This window comes from Larimichthys crocea, chromosome III, assembly GCF_000972845.2.
Source record: "Larimichthys crocea isolate SSNF chromosome III, L_crocea_2.0, whole genome shotgun sequence".
In the NCBI taxonomy this organism is placed as follows: Eukaryota; Metazoa; Chordata; class Actinopteri; family Sciaenidae; genus Larimichthys; species Larimichthys crocea.
The window spans coordinates 13,619,572-13,632,281 of record NC_040013.1 but is presented as its reverse complement, the minus strand read 5'-3'; the positions used below and the strand labels follow the sequence as shown (position 1 = coordinate 13,632,281).

General features: G+C 39.6%; 1 protein-coding gene across 3 annotated transcripts in view; it reads right to left on the bottom strand.

Moving 5' to 3' along the window:
* Positions 1–858: 858 nt before the first annotated feature.
* The window catches only part of col9a1b (collagen, type IX, alpha 1b), a 19,966-nt gene continuing 8,114 nt past the window's right edge, over positions 859–12,710 (bottom strand). For all 3 annotated transcript variants that reach the window (XM_027277477.1, XM_027277478.1, XM_019275651.2), the window contains 28 exons: positions 12,111–12,164; positions 11,709–11,744; positions 11,549–11,572; positions 11,386–11,439; positions 10,353–10,406; positions 10,100–10,132; positions 9,951–10,007; positions 9,806–9,859; positions 8,407–8,460; positions 8,247–8,300; positions 8,063–8,116; positions 7,922–7,975; positions 7,764–7,817; positions 7,626–7,679; positions 7,432–7,485; positions 6,969–7,013; positions 6,794–6,847; positions 6,652–6,705; positions 6,491–6,544; positions 5,782–5,853; positions 5,553–5,588; positions 5,427–5,471; positions 5,285–5,317; positions 5,020–5,166; positions 3,366–3,420; positions 2,249–2,437; positions 2,044–2,121; positions 859–1,865 (listed from right to left, as the gene is read on the bottom strand). In XM_027277477.1, the coding sequence (XP_027133278.1) occupies positions 1,669–1,865; positions 2,044–2,121; positions 2,249–2,437; positions 3,366–3,420; positions 5,020–5,166; positions 5,285–5,317; positions 5,427–5,471; positions 5,553–5,588; positions 5,782–5,853; positions 6,491–6,544; positions 6,652–6,705; positions 6,794–6,847; positions 6,969–7,013; positions 7,432–7,485; positions 7,626–7,679; positions 7,764–7,817; positions 7,922–7,975; positions 8,063–8,116; positions 8,247–8,300; positions 8,407–8,460; positions 9,806–9,859; positions 9,951–10,007; positions 10,100–10,132; positions 10,353–10,406; positions 11,386–11,439; positions 11,549–11,572; positions 11,709–11,744; positions 12,111–12,164 (1,803 nt within the window). In that variant the 3' untranslated portion in view covers positions 859–1,668. The remainder of the gene's footprint in view (positions 1,866–2,043; positions 2,122–2,248; positions 2,438–3,365; positions 3,421–5,019; positions 5,167–5,284; positions 5,318–5,426; positions 5,472–5,552; positions 5,589–5,781; positions 5,854–6,490; positions 6,545–6,651; positions 6,706–6,793; positions 6,848–6,968; positions 7,014–7,431; positions 7,486–7,625; positions 7,680–7,763; positions 7,818–7,921; positions 7,976–8,062; positions 8,117–8,246; positions 8,301–8,406; positions 8,461–9,805; positions 9,860–9,950; positions 10,008–10,099; positions 10,133–10,352; positions 10,407–11,385; positions 11,440–11,548; positions 11,573–11,708; positions 11,745–12,110; positions 12,165–12,710) is intronic.

Sequence of the window (12,710 nt, the reverse complement as noted above, 5' to 3'; positions counted from 1 at the left end):
TTATTCAGTGCTTTATTTCCTGTGTACTTGTGTTGTATTTTTGAGCGCTAACACAGTCTGGGTCTTTATTTCATTATAGGTTACAGTAAGGTCAATGGCAGTCATAATAACTCCTTTAAGAAGTTATACTACATGTTGTAAAAAACTCACAACCAAGGTTTCCTCGTCTAACTAGTGGAACAAATGGAACACAGTTAATTCATAAAAATGATATGTATATAGTAAATATAAGATATGTATAAAGTAAATCAAATCTGTATGTAATGTAGCACCTTTCACAGAGCGAGGTCACAAAGTGCTTCGCGGAAGAAAAATAGTTCAAATAATACCATAAAAACAAAATAATAAAACATAACTAACAACAAAATAAATTTTAAAAAGTGCTTTGAATGAAACATATTAAACAGCTGTGATATTTTTGAGTTTAACGACCTTGGAACAGCTTCGGACAATAACAGCCTCACCACGAGGTCCATTTAGCAGCTGTTAGGGGCTTTCGATCACACCACATGATCTTCATCAGCAGATGGAGTTTGCTCAGTTGTCATGGAAATGTGGATGGAAAAATGTAGATGAGGAAATGTTTAAATTGCTCAGAAAAGACGGAATCGTGAGAATCTACATTTACATGACAACTGAGCAAACTCCATCTGCTGTTGAAGTTTTTTTGCGATATGATCGAAAGGCGCGGAACAGCTACTAAATGGACTTTGAGGTGCGATTGTTTTTGTCAGCTGTGTTTTTATTTGAGGTGAACAGTTTGTTGATGAAGCAGTTGGTTGATTTTGCATGTCCTCATTTGTCACAAAATATTAGATCATCTGAGAGCCAGCATACAGAATAAATTAAACACGGCATGTATTGTTTTCTTTATTTGTAACATTAATGAGGGTCTCCCTCATCCCTAAAATATATTTCCATAAATGCACGACTGCACTCTGTCGTCATTCTGTACAATGAGACAAAATCTCACATCAGGTTGTTTTGTAGGAAATATAATTAACCACAATTCAAACATTTTTTTTTACAGATTTACAACATAAACTGAAGTCAGTGTGACTTGATGACAGGTTCATCCTCTCTCCTTTTTATTTTGAAAAGATGATCAGACATGTAGAAATGTATGTTTAAAAAGGGATTTCAGCAGGTTTATCTTTGGTACATTAGCACATACAGATGAAAATAATTAAAAATACACATTTGAACCAAAAGAATTCCTGATTTGCTTTTGGGTGATCGTTTGAAATGTACTATGAGAGAGTGGAGAAGCTTTTATTTCAGAAAAAAAACAGTGTAAATGGAGAAAATGAGGAGGAAAATACAGGCAGAGAGGTACAAGGAGAGTGGGATAAACAGACATTTCTGTTCATTTCATATCGTCTCAGAAATGTGAGCACAACTTCATGAAAATCAAAAACATCTCTCAGGTAGAAAAACACACCAGAACAAGTTAGATTTTTTGTGGCACATAAGAAAATGTTTTGTGTTCCTTTACGACTTGAAGAGGCTGGCTCCTTCTGATGGAGATGTGGCTGGCACGAAACATGCTCACAAGACTAGAGGTTAATGGATGGAAAGCACCGCACCAACCGCAGCCCCTTGGAAGACAGTGTGAAAAATGTTGTGTGCTCAGGGGGAACAGTCTTTCTGTCTCTGCCAGAATTGCTCTTAGTTCCCTGCTGGTCCCTTCACATCCAGAGACTGGTGCGCGGCCCCTGCCTGGAGGTTGCAGGCTGATGGGTCACAGTAACCATTAGGACCAGCTGAACCGGGAGGCCCAGGTACACCGGGTTGTCCGGGAACGCCAGGAGGTCCTCTCTGCCCGTCCCGGCCATCCTGACCGTAGCCAGGTTTGCCTGGCTCACCTGTGATCACAAATCTCATTTTAGGATGCTAGTTTCTACATTTAAAAGGACAGGTTCACATTTTTCAAGTCTACAATAGTCATTTATACACACGAAAAGATATTTTGCTTATTGCAGTCAATCCATACTGGTCTTCAAAAGAGGCTTACTGCAGATCTGAAAGGCAAAATTGACTCACCAGGAAGTCCAGGAGGTCCTGGCTGACCTTTAGGTCCTCGCACAGTGGGCCCTCTAGCACCTCTGTCTCCCATTTCACCTATAACGCATATTATGTAATGAACATATCGGTGTACGACGAACAAAGACAAACGTGATCGTTTTATTTGATGCATGATTTTCTTACATCAGCCATAACATCGACACATGCCAGCACATTTATTTACCTTTGGGTCCTTTCTTTCCCAAAATTCCTGGTGGCCCTTTGAGTCCTGGAAGGCCTCTTGATCCAGGCTGCCCAGGAAAGCCATTGTCTCCTGGATTCCCAGGAGGCCCTGGTAGTCCAGGTTTACCAGGTAAACCAACTGCGCCAGACTCTGGCCTCCTTAAACTAGCAGCTAACTGGGCCAGCTGTTCTGTTGGAGCACAACAGAAAGACAATGATGAACCTGATGAACCGTTGCAAAACTGGCAAACTGGCAAGACGCTGAATTTTCCCATACAGTTGTAATTGACAGTTATCAAGGGAACTTTTTAATACATAATGCTTTGCAATAAATCATGCTGTAGCTTAAGTAGGCTCATTTTGGAAAGCCCAAAGCAACTGTCATTGTGGAGACGGTCCAACAGCTCTTGTATTTAAGTTCAGCAGAGCGAGGTGAAACTGTGGTCACCATATCCCTTAAGCTTCTCCTGTTTTTCTGCATTCTTCCATAGAACCACAATAAATTGAGCAGATAGGAGACAATGGTCTTCATTTCAAGCAATCAGCGACAGAAAATGTATGTTCATGGTGCAAAGGATCTCATATTAATCTCCTGTGGCTCCTTGCTGCATGGTATTTTGCACGTAGGATTCCAGTTTTCTGGCTCCTGATGAAAATTCATGCAGCTGCTGCTTGACTGCTCTTTTTTTTTTAAGATTTCCTTCCCAGGCAGACTCTTTGCTTGGAGCAAGAGAGTGCAGGTCTGCTGGAGGTGAAATTAATTTTTCAGCACATCGCATATAAAAAAATCATGAGTGTAGGAGATGAGTTGTGAAGACGTAAGAGCAGCAGAATGAAGAGAGAACAGAGGTTGTGACTTCAGTGAGGCATTTCTAAAGCTTGGAGAAAGAATCTTTCATCCATCAAATAAACAAAGACTGAAGCTCATTTCATGTTTGGGCTATGAGGCCTTTCCTTTTTTTAAACTTCAGAGTATTCAGCAACCGCCCAGATCAATGAGACAACGGAGCGGTGGCTCTGTATGTGGGTATGTAATGAGGCGTTCTGGGAAAAGATTAAAGTCATGAAATGAGGCACAAGGAAATGATAAATGGGGTCAAAGGCATATCAGTTCTTACCTTGCATGACTCGCATGCAAACTTGTTTGATGTGCTGATCACTTGGCTCTTTACCCTGGAAGAAAAAAAGACGAGTTAATAGATGACACGACAGTCTTGAAAACATTTATTTTACTGACTTGCTTTCAAAATAGTTGAAATTTTACTTGGCTCTCTTCAGGTGGAGAGAAGTCGACTTTTCTTGGGCTCATAAAACTTGTTTAATAAATTCAGAGTGCATTGTGGTGAAGCTAAAAATGGAGGCTTCCTTTCTCTTCCCCTGAAAGGTTGACTTTGGAGGTACAAGGGTCTTCCCTTACATCAACACAGGTATTGAATTTGAGTCGGGGTTTTTTACCAATCTAAATGAGGAAGCGTTCTTTTCGCTTGCCTCCTCCGCAGGGATGTCAGAGTGCAGGCGAGCTTTTGGTGGCTGCAAACATATTAAATTCCCAGCAAAACAATATTTTCACAGCATCTTGTAGTTTGATGTATTCCCTGCTGCTGCACAATATTTGGGTTTAGTGTTTTAGAGTTTATTTGCACAAGATGAATTTATAAGGATATCAGCATAACAAAGATAAAAGTGTGCAGGGAGAATTATTCATCCCAAAGAGACTTATTAATGGCCTCTACCTAAGTACATTTTTAAATATGTCCTGTAGACTTTAAAGAAGAAACACTTTATAATTAGTACTCTGATATCATCTTAAGAGTTGACCCAAACCAGTCAGAGATTTTGTAAAATGGAGTATATCATGGCAGTGTGGTTGACTGGGAGCAGAGCTGTGAATTAGTTTGAAAGTAAAACATGAAGTGATGTTTCTGTACATGACACAGAGAGGTAGAAGTGAAAGAAGGTTCAAAACTCTGAGTATACACAGGTATATGCGATATACCAACTGATTCTCCAGTCGGTATTAAGAATATTGTGCAAATTCCCAATTTTCATGATTGGATGAAGTAAAGAATAAGGAATACTTCACTTAAAATGCAAATTTATGTAGTTGTCTCACCCCATTTGTGGGCCAGTATACATTACAAAATCTGAACCTTTTCTGTGGCTTATGTTAATTTCACAATAATCCTTACTCCCTGAACCGAAACTGCAGAAGTTAAGCGACAATGTGCAAATATTACTGGCCCATTTTTGGGTGAGCTAAATATGCAAGAGTAGTCTTACATGTCCCTGTTTGTAACACAGGATGTTTATCCTTTGCTCGAGGGGCTGCTTTAAAATAAAATTTGGGGCACAAATTGTAGTGTACCAAACACTACACCACTGCTGCTACCATTGAATTGAAAGCATTAAAAGTGGATTTTGATGTAAAGATCATTTGAATTGAAAGCATTAAAAGTGGATTTTGATGTAAAGATCATCAGGCTGACAAAGGCAAATAGTAGTTTTCCATTTGTGACTTTAAGCATAATAAATAAAATTATATTGCTCTGGTATATACTGCGCCAAGAGTGGAGGAAATATTGACACTACATCAGAACGTACTATGTAGACAAAGTTGATCACAACTTTTTTGCCTACATCCAACATGTCTGAGTGCTAAATCAAAACTTTCAGGCCTCTTTGGTTAATTGTATATGGCTTCTTTTCTACTCTGTCATACCACTTTGCAGGTATCCTCACGCACTTTCTCTAAATGTTTTCCCTTGGACCTACCGCAGGACCCTGAGATCCTCTGACTCCAGGTGAACCTCTGTTCCCCTGCATGCCCCTTGGTCCAGGTGTCCCAGGCGGGCCCTCAATGCCAGGCTGGCCACGACTTCCCTCAGGACCTCTGTTGCCAGGCTCACCAGGGTTACCGACCTTGAAAAAAAAAAAAAAAAAAAAAGTTTCAGACCAGAGAAATGTTACAGCACTGCAGTACTTTTAATTTTGCAGGAAGACATTGAGATACCAGATTACGAAATCTGTTTGAACTCACCTCTCCTTTAGCTCCAGATTCTCCAGGCTGACCCTATGACACCATTTAAAAAACAACAAACATAATTTTACACCAGTGAAATTGTAAACGGAGATGTTTAATAGTGTAAATGAATAATGTTAGTGTCGGTGTCACAACTTACACCATCCCCTTTGTCTCCAGGGTTTCCCTCATCACCTTGTTCTCCCTATGAAAACACAATCAATGTAAATGATTTATGCAAAGCATTTGTCACAGAGAATGAATATTTAGCATCAGGGTTTCATACCTGCTCTCCTTTGGGTCCTCCTTCTCCACGTTCTCCCTGTAATAAACAAAACTAATGTGTTAGCTGACTAAACAATCATTGCAAAACGCTGTATCTCGCACAGCTCCGTAGTTCAGAATGTTCCATTTGTTCACACTAGAGGGAGCTGATCAGCTGTTTGTCGTTGCGCATTAAGACAATAGTCCTGAATCTGTAAAGGTCTCTGAATGGGACTGCAGTGTTTTCTTACCCTCTCTCCTTTCACCCCGGGCACGCCAGGAGGACCAGGGAGACCGGGAAGGCCGGGGTCACCTTTGGGTCCCTATAACAAATAAACATGCACATCTGTCGATTAGAAGTATGTTTGACATCTACAGCAGCCTTTAAAAACCTGAAATAATGCACTTTACTCTATATTTTAAAGCTATGTGAACACCTATGTTTTGTGTGTACGGCACACATTGTGCTCATGATGATCTTTTAACACAGCCCAGCATTGCCTCTTGTTCTTCCAGGCATGTTTGTGTGTGCCATTCCCCCTTTGATCGTCTGAGGAATGCCAGGAGAACAGAGGGCTCATTCAGCCTGCTGCTTACAGGTCTCCCCTTACTGTGAAAATAGACCTCATGTGAGATCCAGCCCTCAGTCTATTCTCTGAGACATTCCAATGAAACAACAGCCAGGACTATACACTATACACTTATTCAGCTTCTCTCATTCAAAGTATCAAAAATGGAAGAGGTTATGTATTGTTTCTGTGCTGTTTCTCCTTGTATATGCATTCTCTAGGTTTTCTTTTTTATATGATCAATATTAATTGTTGGATGTGCACTGTCTGTAAAGCCCTTATTTTCAAAATAAAGGCATGCATACACTAAATCTATTTCTTTAATTAAAACCAGCCAGTGAAACTCTCAATTTATTTGAATTGTACTCTACAACTTGTGTTTAAATCTTACCCTGGCACCTGGCTTGCCAGCTGAACCCACAGGGCCTTGCACTCCAATATCTCCCTTTAGGGAAGAAGAAAAAGAGAACATGATGAGAATGTAAAAAAAGGCTTGAGTTTAACATTAACATTTGAACAGACAATAGAAATTCAAGCAAGCAAAACACTTACAGGTTCACCAATAGGTCCGACAGGTCCCACCTCCCCCTGGTCTCCACGCTCACCCTGTGGTGTGACAATAAAATGACACGGTGAGATATCAGAGGTGACAAAAATCATGACAGCATTTTCAAAACATGCTGCTTATTCTTACTGTTTTCCCAGCAGGTCCCATTGTTCCAGGAAGGCCTAATTTACCAGAATCTCCCTGCGTGGAATCAATCAAACAATCAAATTTGCTTTCAAAATTTTAGAAACAAATGCAAGAAACAACTGATAATATTTCATAAATCATAAATAATTCAATAATAGTAATTGAAGAAAACAACCTTAGCGCCACTCAAGCCTTTCGGTCCGGGTGAGCCAGGCAAACCCTAAAAAAACAGAGAACACATCTTGAAGAGATAACAACAACAACAGCTTCAAAATAAAACTCACTGTAAGAAACACTGGAACATAAAGACAGAAAGCTTAGAGGGAAAATATATTCATTTGAGCTTTTGACCCAAATAAGCTTGAGGTGATAAAAGTACTCTGGATATTTAAATCAGGTAGGAACGTTTACGCCTACAAAATCTTTCTTAGTGCTGCCACAGGCAGGCTGATCATGTTTGCCAACTGATTCTCATTAGTGGCAATAATGCGATAACATACTTCTGTTGGTAACTCCAGTAGAGATGTGGAGATATTGTGCTGCAGTGTGTATGCTGCTTTAACCTGCTCCTGTTAGGTTTGCACAAGTGCATCTAATCAGAGTCAGTCTTGACAGTTTGGGTTAAAGGTCATACTCACAGGAAGCCCCTGAAGTCCGACCTCTCCTGGAACGCCTGCTTTCCCGATGGTTCCCTGCAGGGAAACAGACAGTGAAAAATATGAAGCTAATACTGCTCCTAACAGCAAAGAAAAAGCCAATACATTTTAATATAACAAACTGTAACATTCAAATGCTTGTTTTATAAATAAAGTAGTAGAAATGAAGCTCTTACTTTTGCTCCTGGCATCCCAGGAATACCCTCGCGGCCATCCACACCTGGTAAGCCCTGGTGATAAAAAACTAAAATGAGTTTTCCGCAGACATTATATCTAAATATTTAAGGTTGATTTATTATTGATCAGACACTCACAGCCCCTCCCTTTGGACCTGGAAGACCTGTGATTCCTCTTTGTCCTTGCACACCCTGAACATCAAAGCAACATTACATTTAGTCCATTTGTTAAAACTGTACAGAAACAGTGAATATTATTATATTGAAATGTCTGTGTTGTTGAAGTGTCTACTAACCGTTTCACCTTTAGGCCCAGGCTCACCCATCACACCTCTCTGCCCTCGATCCCCCTGAAATAATTTATCAAATCATATGTTAGTCAAACATAACAAATTTGTTACAAACATAAAATATTTGGTACTGTGGCACAAACTCACAAGTGCCCCTGCAACACCCTGGGGACCTGGATCTCCGTCAAGACCTCGAAATCCCTGCCAGAAAATAATATTAGTGTTGGTGTTATAATCTGTTTAATAAATAAACATTTCACCCTGAAATCCCAAGTAATTCAGGAATTATCTGACATACATGAAAGTTATCATGGGCTTAAAAATCACTTACCATCTCTCCCTTGTGGCCCATCATTCCCGTGGCTCCGCGAATTCCCTGAGGACCCTAAAAATGGAAAAACATACCCAACAGGTGAGTCTGTGAGCAGAAAAATGACACAAAAAACAACAAACTGTAACATGAAAGTCTCTAATCATCTGTAGTATCTTACCGTTGGTCCTTGGGATCCGACCTCCCCTGGGCTTCCCTGGTCTCCCTCCTCACCCTGAGTGAATGAAAGAGAAACAGCATGCAGTCAATCAGATGAAACATTGAACAGTAAATTTAACTCCATTATAAGAGGACAAACAGAGGCTGCTCCTATCAGCTGTGTGTTCATTTTGAAAATGAGGCAGCCACGCTGAAATGTGGTTAATACTCACTTCTTAATGGATTGCAAAAAGGGCAAACGCAGATGATTTAACTCCAAATTACCATTCTCCTGCTTTGCAAATTACAAATAATTTATATGCTGACCTGAAGAGACATATCCATTATGATAGATAGTGTTTTGGGTCTGAGGCATATTTTCTGTTGTAAAAAGCCAATTTCTTCTTTTAATTTCCTGTATTAGATTTGGCTATTAAGACATGTAAACAAGGCATTGCTGATAATGAAATATTACACTATAAACAGAAATTAGTAGAATAACAAGCATTTATTTACACTGCGGAGAGAAATGAGAACATATTTTTAATTCAGCTTGATTGTCTGACACTAAAAAAGTCACGTTTTTCATTTTATCATTGAAGGAAATGTCTTCAGTTTCTGGAAGTTTGATTTAAAAAAGTCTTCCCATCTTTGTTTGTTTGTTGTTTGATTCTTACGATATTATGCAATATGTAATCACTGGAACATATTGCTTTTGTTTCATTTCACATAAAAAGCTCGGCATATTTTTGTATAAAACTGGTTCAGACGGTTTTATTGTTTATTTCCATGTGCCAGGGTGCCATCCTTCAAATACAGACTTATTTTATTTTCATTATTTCAAAATTCGTCAATATTGTGAAATCATGCACCTTCACCACCAACAAAAATCTGTTTATTCTATCGTAACTTTAGTTCAAATGTATTTTATTTATGAATTTGTGAGTGGAAAACAGGCAAAAAGGCCCCTCAAACTTCCAGTGAAGGAGAAAATCATTCTCAGGGACGGAGCACAGACTGACAGTAAATCATATCCTGCCAAGGGGGGTGATAAAGGGAGATAGGCCCAGACTCATTTCCATTTATATAGTGCATAGACACATTACAGGGAGAGGGTAGTTGTGCTTGAACATCATTTCAAATAAATCATCCTCCGTGCATTACAAGGAGTCAGAGACATTACACACAGACTTGTATCACATCCTCTTGAAATAGAGAAGCACAAATAATACTTGTCTCAAAGGCACTGGAATTTCATTTTTCACGTTTTGGTTATGCAGAATTGTTTTCTGATGTGGAACATTGTGCCATGTGGAGTGCTATTCATGCTATTTTATGTGAGTAAAACATTTCACACAGATAGAAATACTCAGCTTTGGGTTTACAGACAAAGATGTTTCCCCAAATTGAACATATTTTACCTTGTGCCCTTGTTTCCCAGGTTCTCCAGCTTCACCTTTGACACCTTTGTGGCCCTGTAAATATGCAGAGAATAATCCATTAAACACATTATATCTTGAAACATTAATTTAGTGTCATGCAAAACACCTCAACTCTGCTACTCACTTTCATACCAGGAAGGCCAGGATGTCCAGGAGTCCCAGGTGGACATGAGTTTGGACACTAAAGAACAAAATAAAAGTCAGAAAATATTTCTCACATTTTATGCAAATGAAATAACAATCATTCATAATGTCAAGAAAACAAAGCTTTACCAGGTCGCCACTGCCTAGCATTCCAGCTGCCCCCTGAAATTGAGAGAAAATACATGTTAACACTTTATTAGTGTTAATTTATCAACATCATAATGGCTCTAAGGAGCTTGTAAATCACTAGAAGGAGGACAGCAGTGGTGGCATCACTAACAAGGTCAAATTAATTTAATGGCTGCATCATGCTCCTTCCCTTGTGAAACATCAACTCAAACTCCAAATCGTGTGAGGTGTCAAATGAAGCTGTGTCACTTACTCTGGGCCCTGTTGGTCCACGAGGTCCCTGTGGCCCTCTCACACCCATTGCCCCCTGTGGAAAGACAAATACAGATGAAGTGTGTCAAAAACAACACAAAGAGAATAAATGCTCTGGGCTCTACATTACTGCTGAGTACCAAAGATTTCTATCAGCAAGAAAAATTACAGTAGGCGTCCTGGTATTGAAGAATAGGTTTAGAAAACACAACTTTATTTTTTTTTTTATCAGCTTTGACAATTCATTAGTAATTGGTGTTTCCCAAAATAAAACACTGTTTTGGATCAGTGGTGAAACACATTCATTATTAAGAAACATCCATGGCAGGCAGCAGATTCCTTTTGGATGCTTTTTCCTAAACAAAATTATTTTAGGCTGCTAAGTTTTAAGTTACTATTTTAACCTTAAATACCCCAAAGTAAGAAGTGATGCCACTTTAAATGTACTCTGACACATTGAGAGCTAAACCCAGATATCCAAGATCACCGCTTTGAAATTCAGTGTAAGATGATGTTGACAGCTATAGCCAAAGGGTGAAATTCAAGTTGAAATAAATCAAAAAGTCTACCTTTAAAGTAAAGATCAAATCTAAGTTATTAAATACCAATAAAAAAAATACCCATAGGCATTTTAGTCAGATGAAGGCCTACATATTTGATATTTCTGGCCATAAATCCACTTCTATATCTTGCTAAGTCCATCTCTCTTCAACTTTCATTTGAGGAAATGATCAGGTTGGTTAAATACAGTATATTTGTATGTATGTGTGTGTGTGTTAACAGGGCAGCAACTCTCAGCTTAAATCCTGTCGAAAGGTTTCTGTGATGCCAATAATGTATCCAGTGGAAGTGGCTTCACCTACATACAGTATGTTTCATTGAGCTTGGGTTTATCAAGTCTGTTCTGTCATTGGCCAATGACAGCATACCACCACCTCAGTCCCCATAGTCATAGTATTTATAGCTTCATTCTATTTTCTAACCTGTAATTGTAATTTAACAGAACAACAGTCCATTGCTTTGTTTCTACTTACAGGTGGTCCAACTTTTCCTACTTCACCCGGAAGTCCTCCAGGCCCGGGTGGTCCCTGTTCAAAGTCACATTTAAGGTATTCAATACCAGCACAGTTTTTGATCAAGAGTAACAAAATCTGATATAAACATATAAACACATATAAGCATAAACAAATTACTTACGGGGGGTCCATCCGGCCCAACACCCTAAAGAGACAAATATATAGTATGACTCAGTGTGATATATAGAATTTGATGAACACAGGATAAGGAAGACACATTTGGGCAAGCACTTCTTAAAGCTGTCACAGACTGACAGGTTTGGAGAGGCAATGATACTCACAGTTGCTCCACGAGGTCCAGATTTTCCAGGTTCGCCCTAAAGGATGAAGATAAATACATAAATTACATAGATCAGCTTTGAAACAAATAATGAAACACTGCCTTCAGATAAAATTGAGCTGCGTGAGCCTGCAGACGGTCCGAGTTAACATTCCTCCAGCTCATCACATGACTGCGCTGGGCACACTTGACCCAGCAATGATTAGCCTAATGAGGACCGATGTTAGGCATTCATTCCCCACGGAGATTACACAGAAGACTTGTAGGATTAAGTCTCATTTGTCATGAGGAATTGGTTTATGCACTACGGCTTCCGCTGGCAAGCCAAAAGACTGGACAGCCGCTTGGCACCATTTCACTGACAGTCTGAAGCAGAAAAACCAAAGGCTCATTAGTCACTCACTTTCTGTCCAAGGGGACCGTCGGTCCCAGGCTCTCCAATAGGGCCGGTCAAACCCTGCAGAGAAAAGACATCATTCTTAACTAACACATCATAACAAACTGTGGAGCACTTCAATGTCTATATATTTCCACCTTAAAGTAGTAGTTAAATGTACCTGCTACCTTAGCAAGCAATTCTTCTTTTTCACTCTATCAATATTTCTAAATTCAGCATCAGATCTCCATAGTAACATCATCATAACACAATCATACTCCAGTGGGAGGAGTCCTGGCATTAGCTCTACTATAACCCCCACCTCTAAAGTGTTTCGATATAATCTGCACTGAAGCTCTGTTTCTGGACACATCATGACGTCTATGAGAGCGTGTTCGACTTAACAGACACACAGAAAAAGTCAGCGCCAGGGCAGAGGGCAGAAGTGTCAGACTGCAAACCAAGCAGAGAGCAACATTCCTCTGGCTCATTTCAAACAAGCGCACTGAAAGAAATCATTCCACACCGTTTTGAGGATTCTCAACAGGAGACACCAACAGAGGCCAGCCAACAAAGCTGCTATTGTTTTCAGAATCCTGGTGGATGTATCGAGGTATAACACAGGCT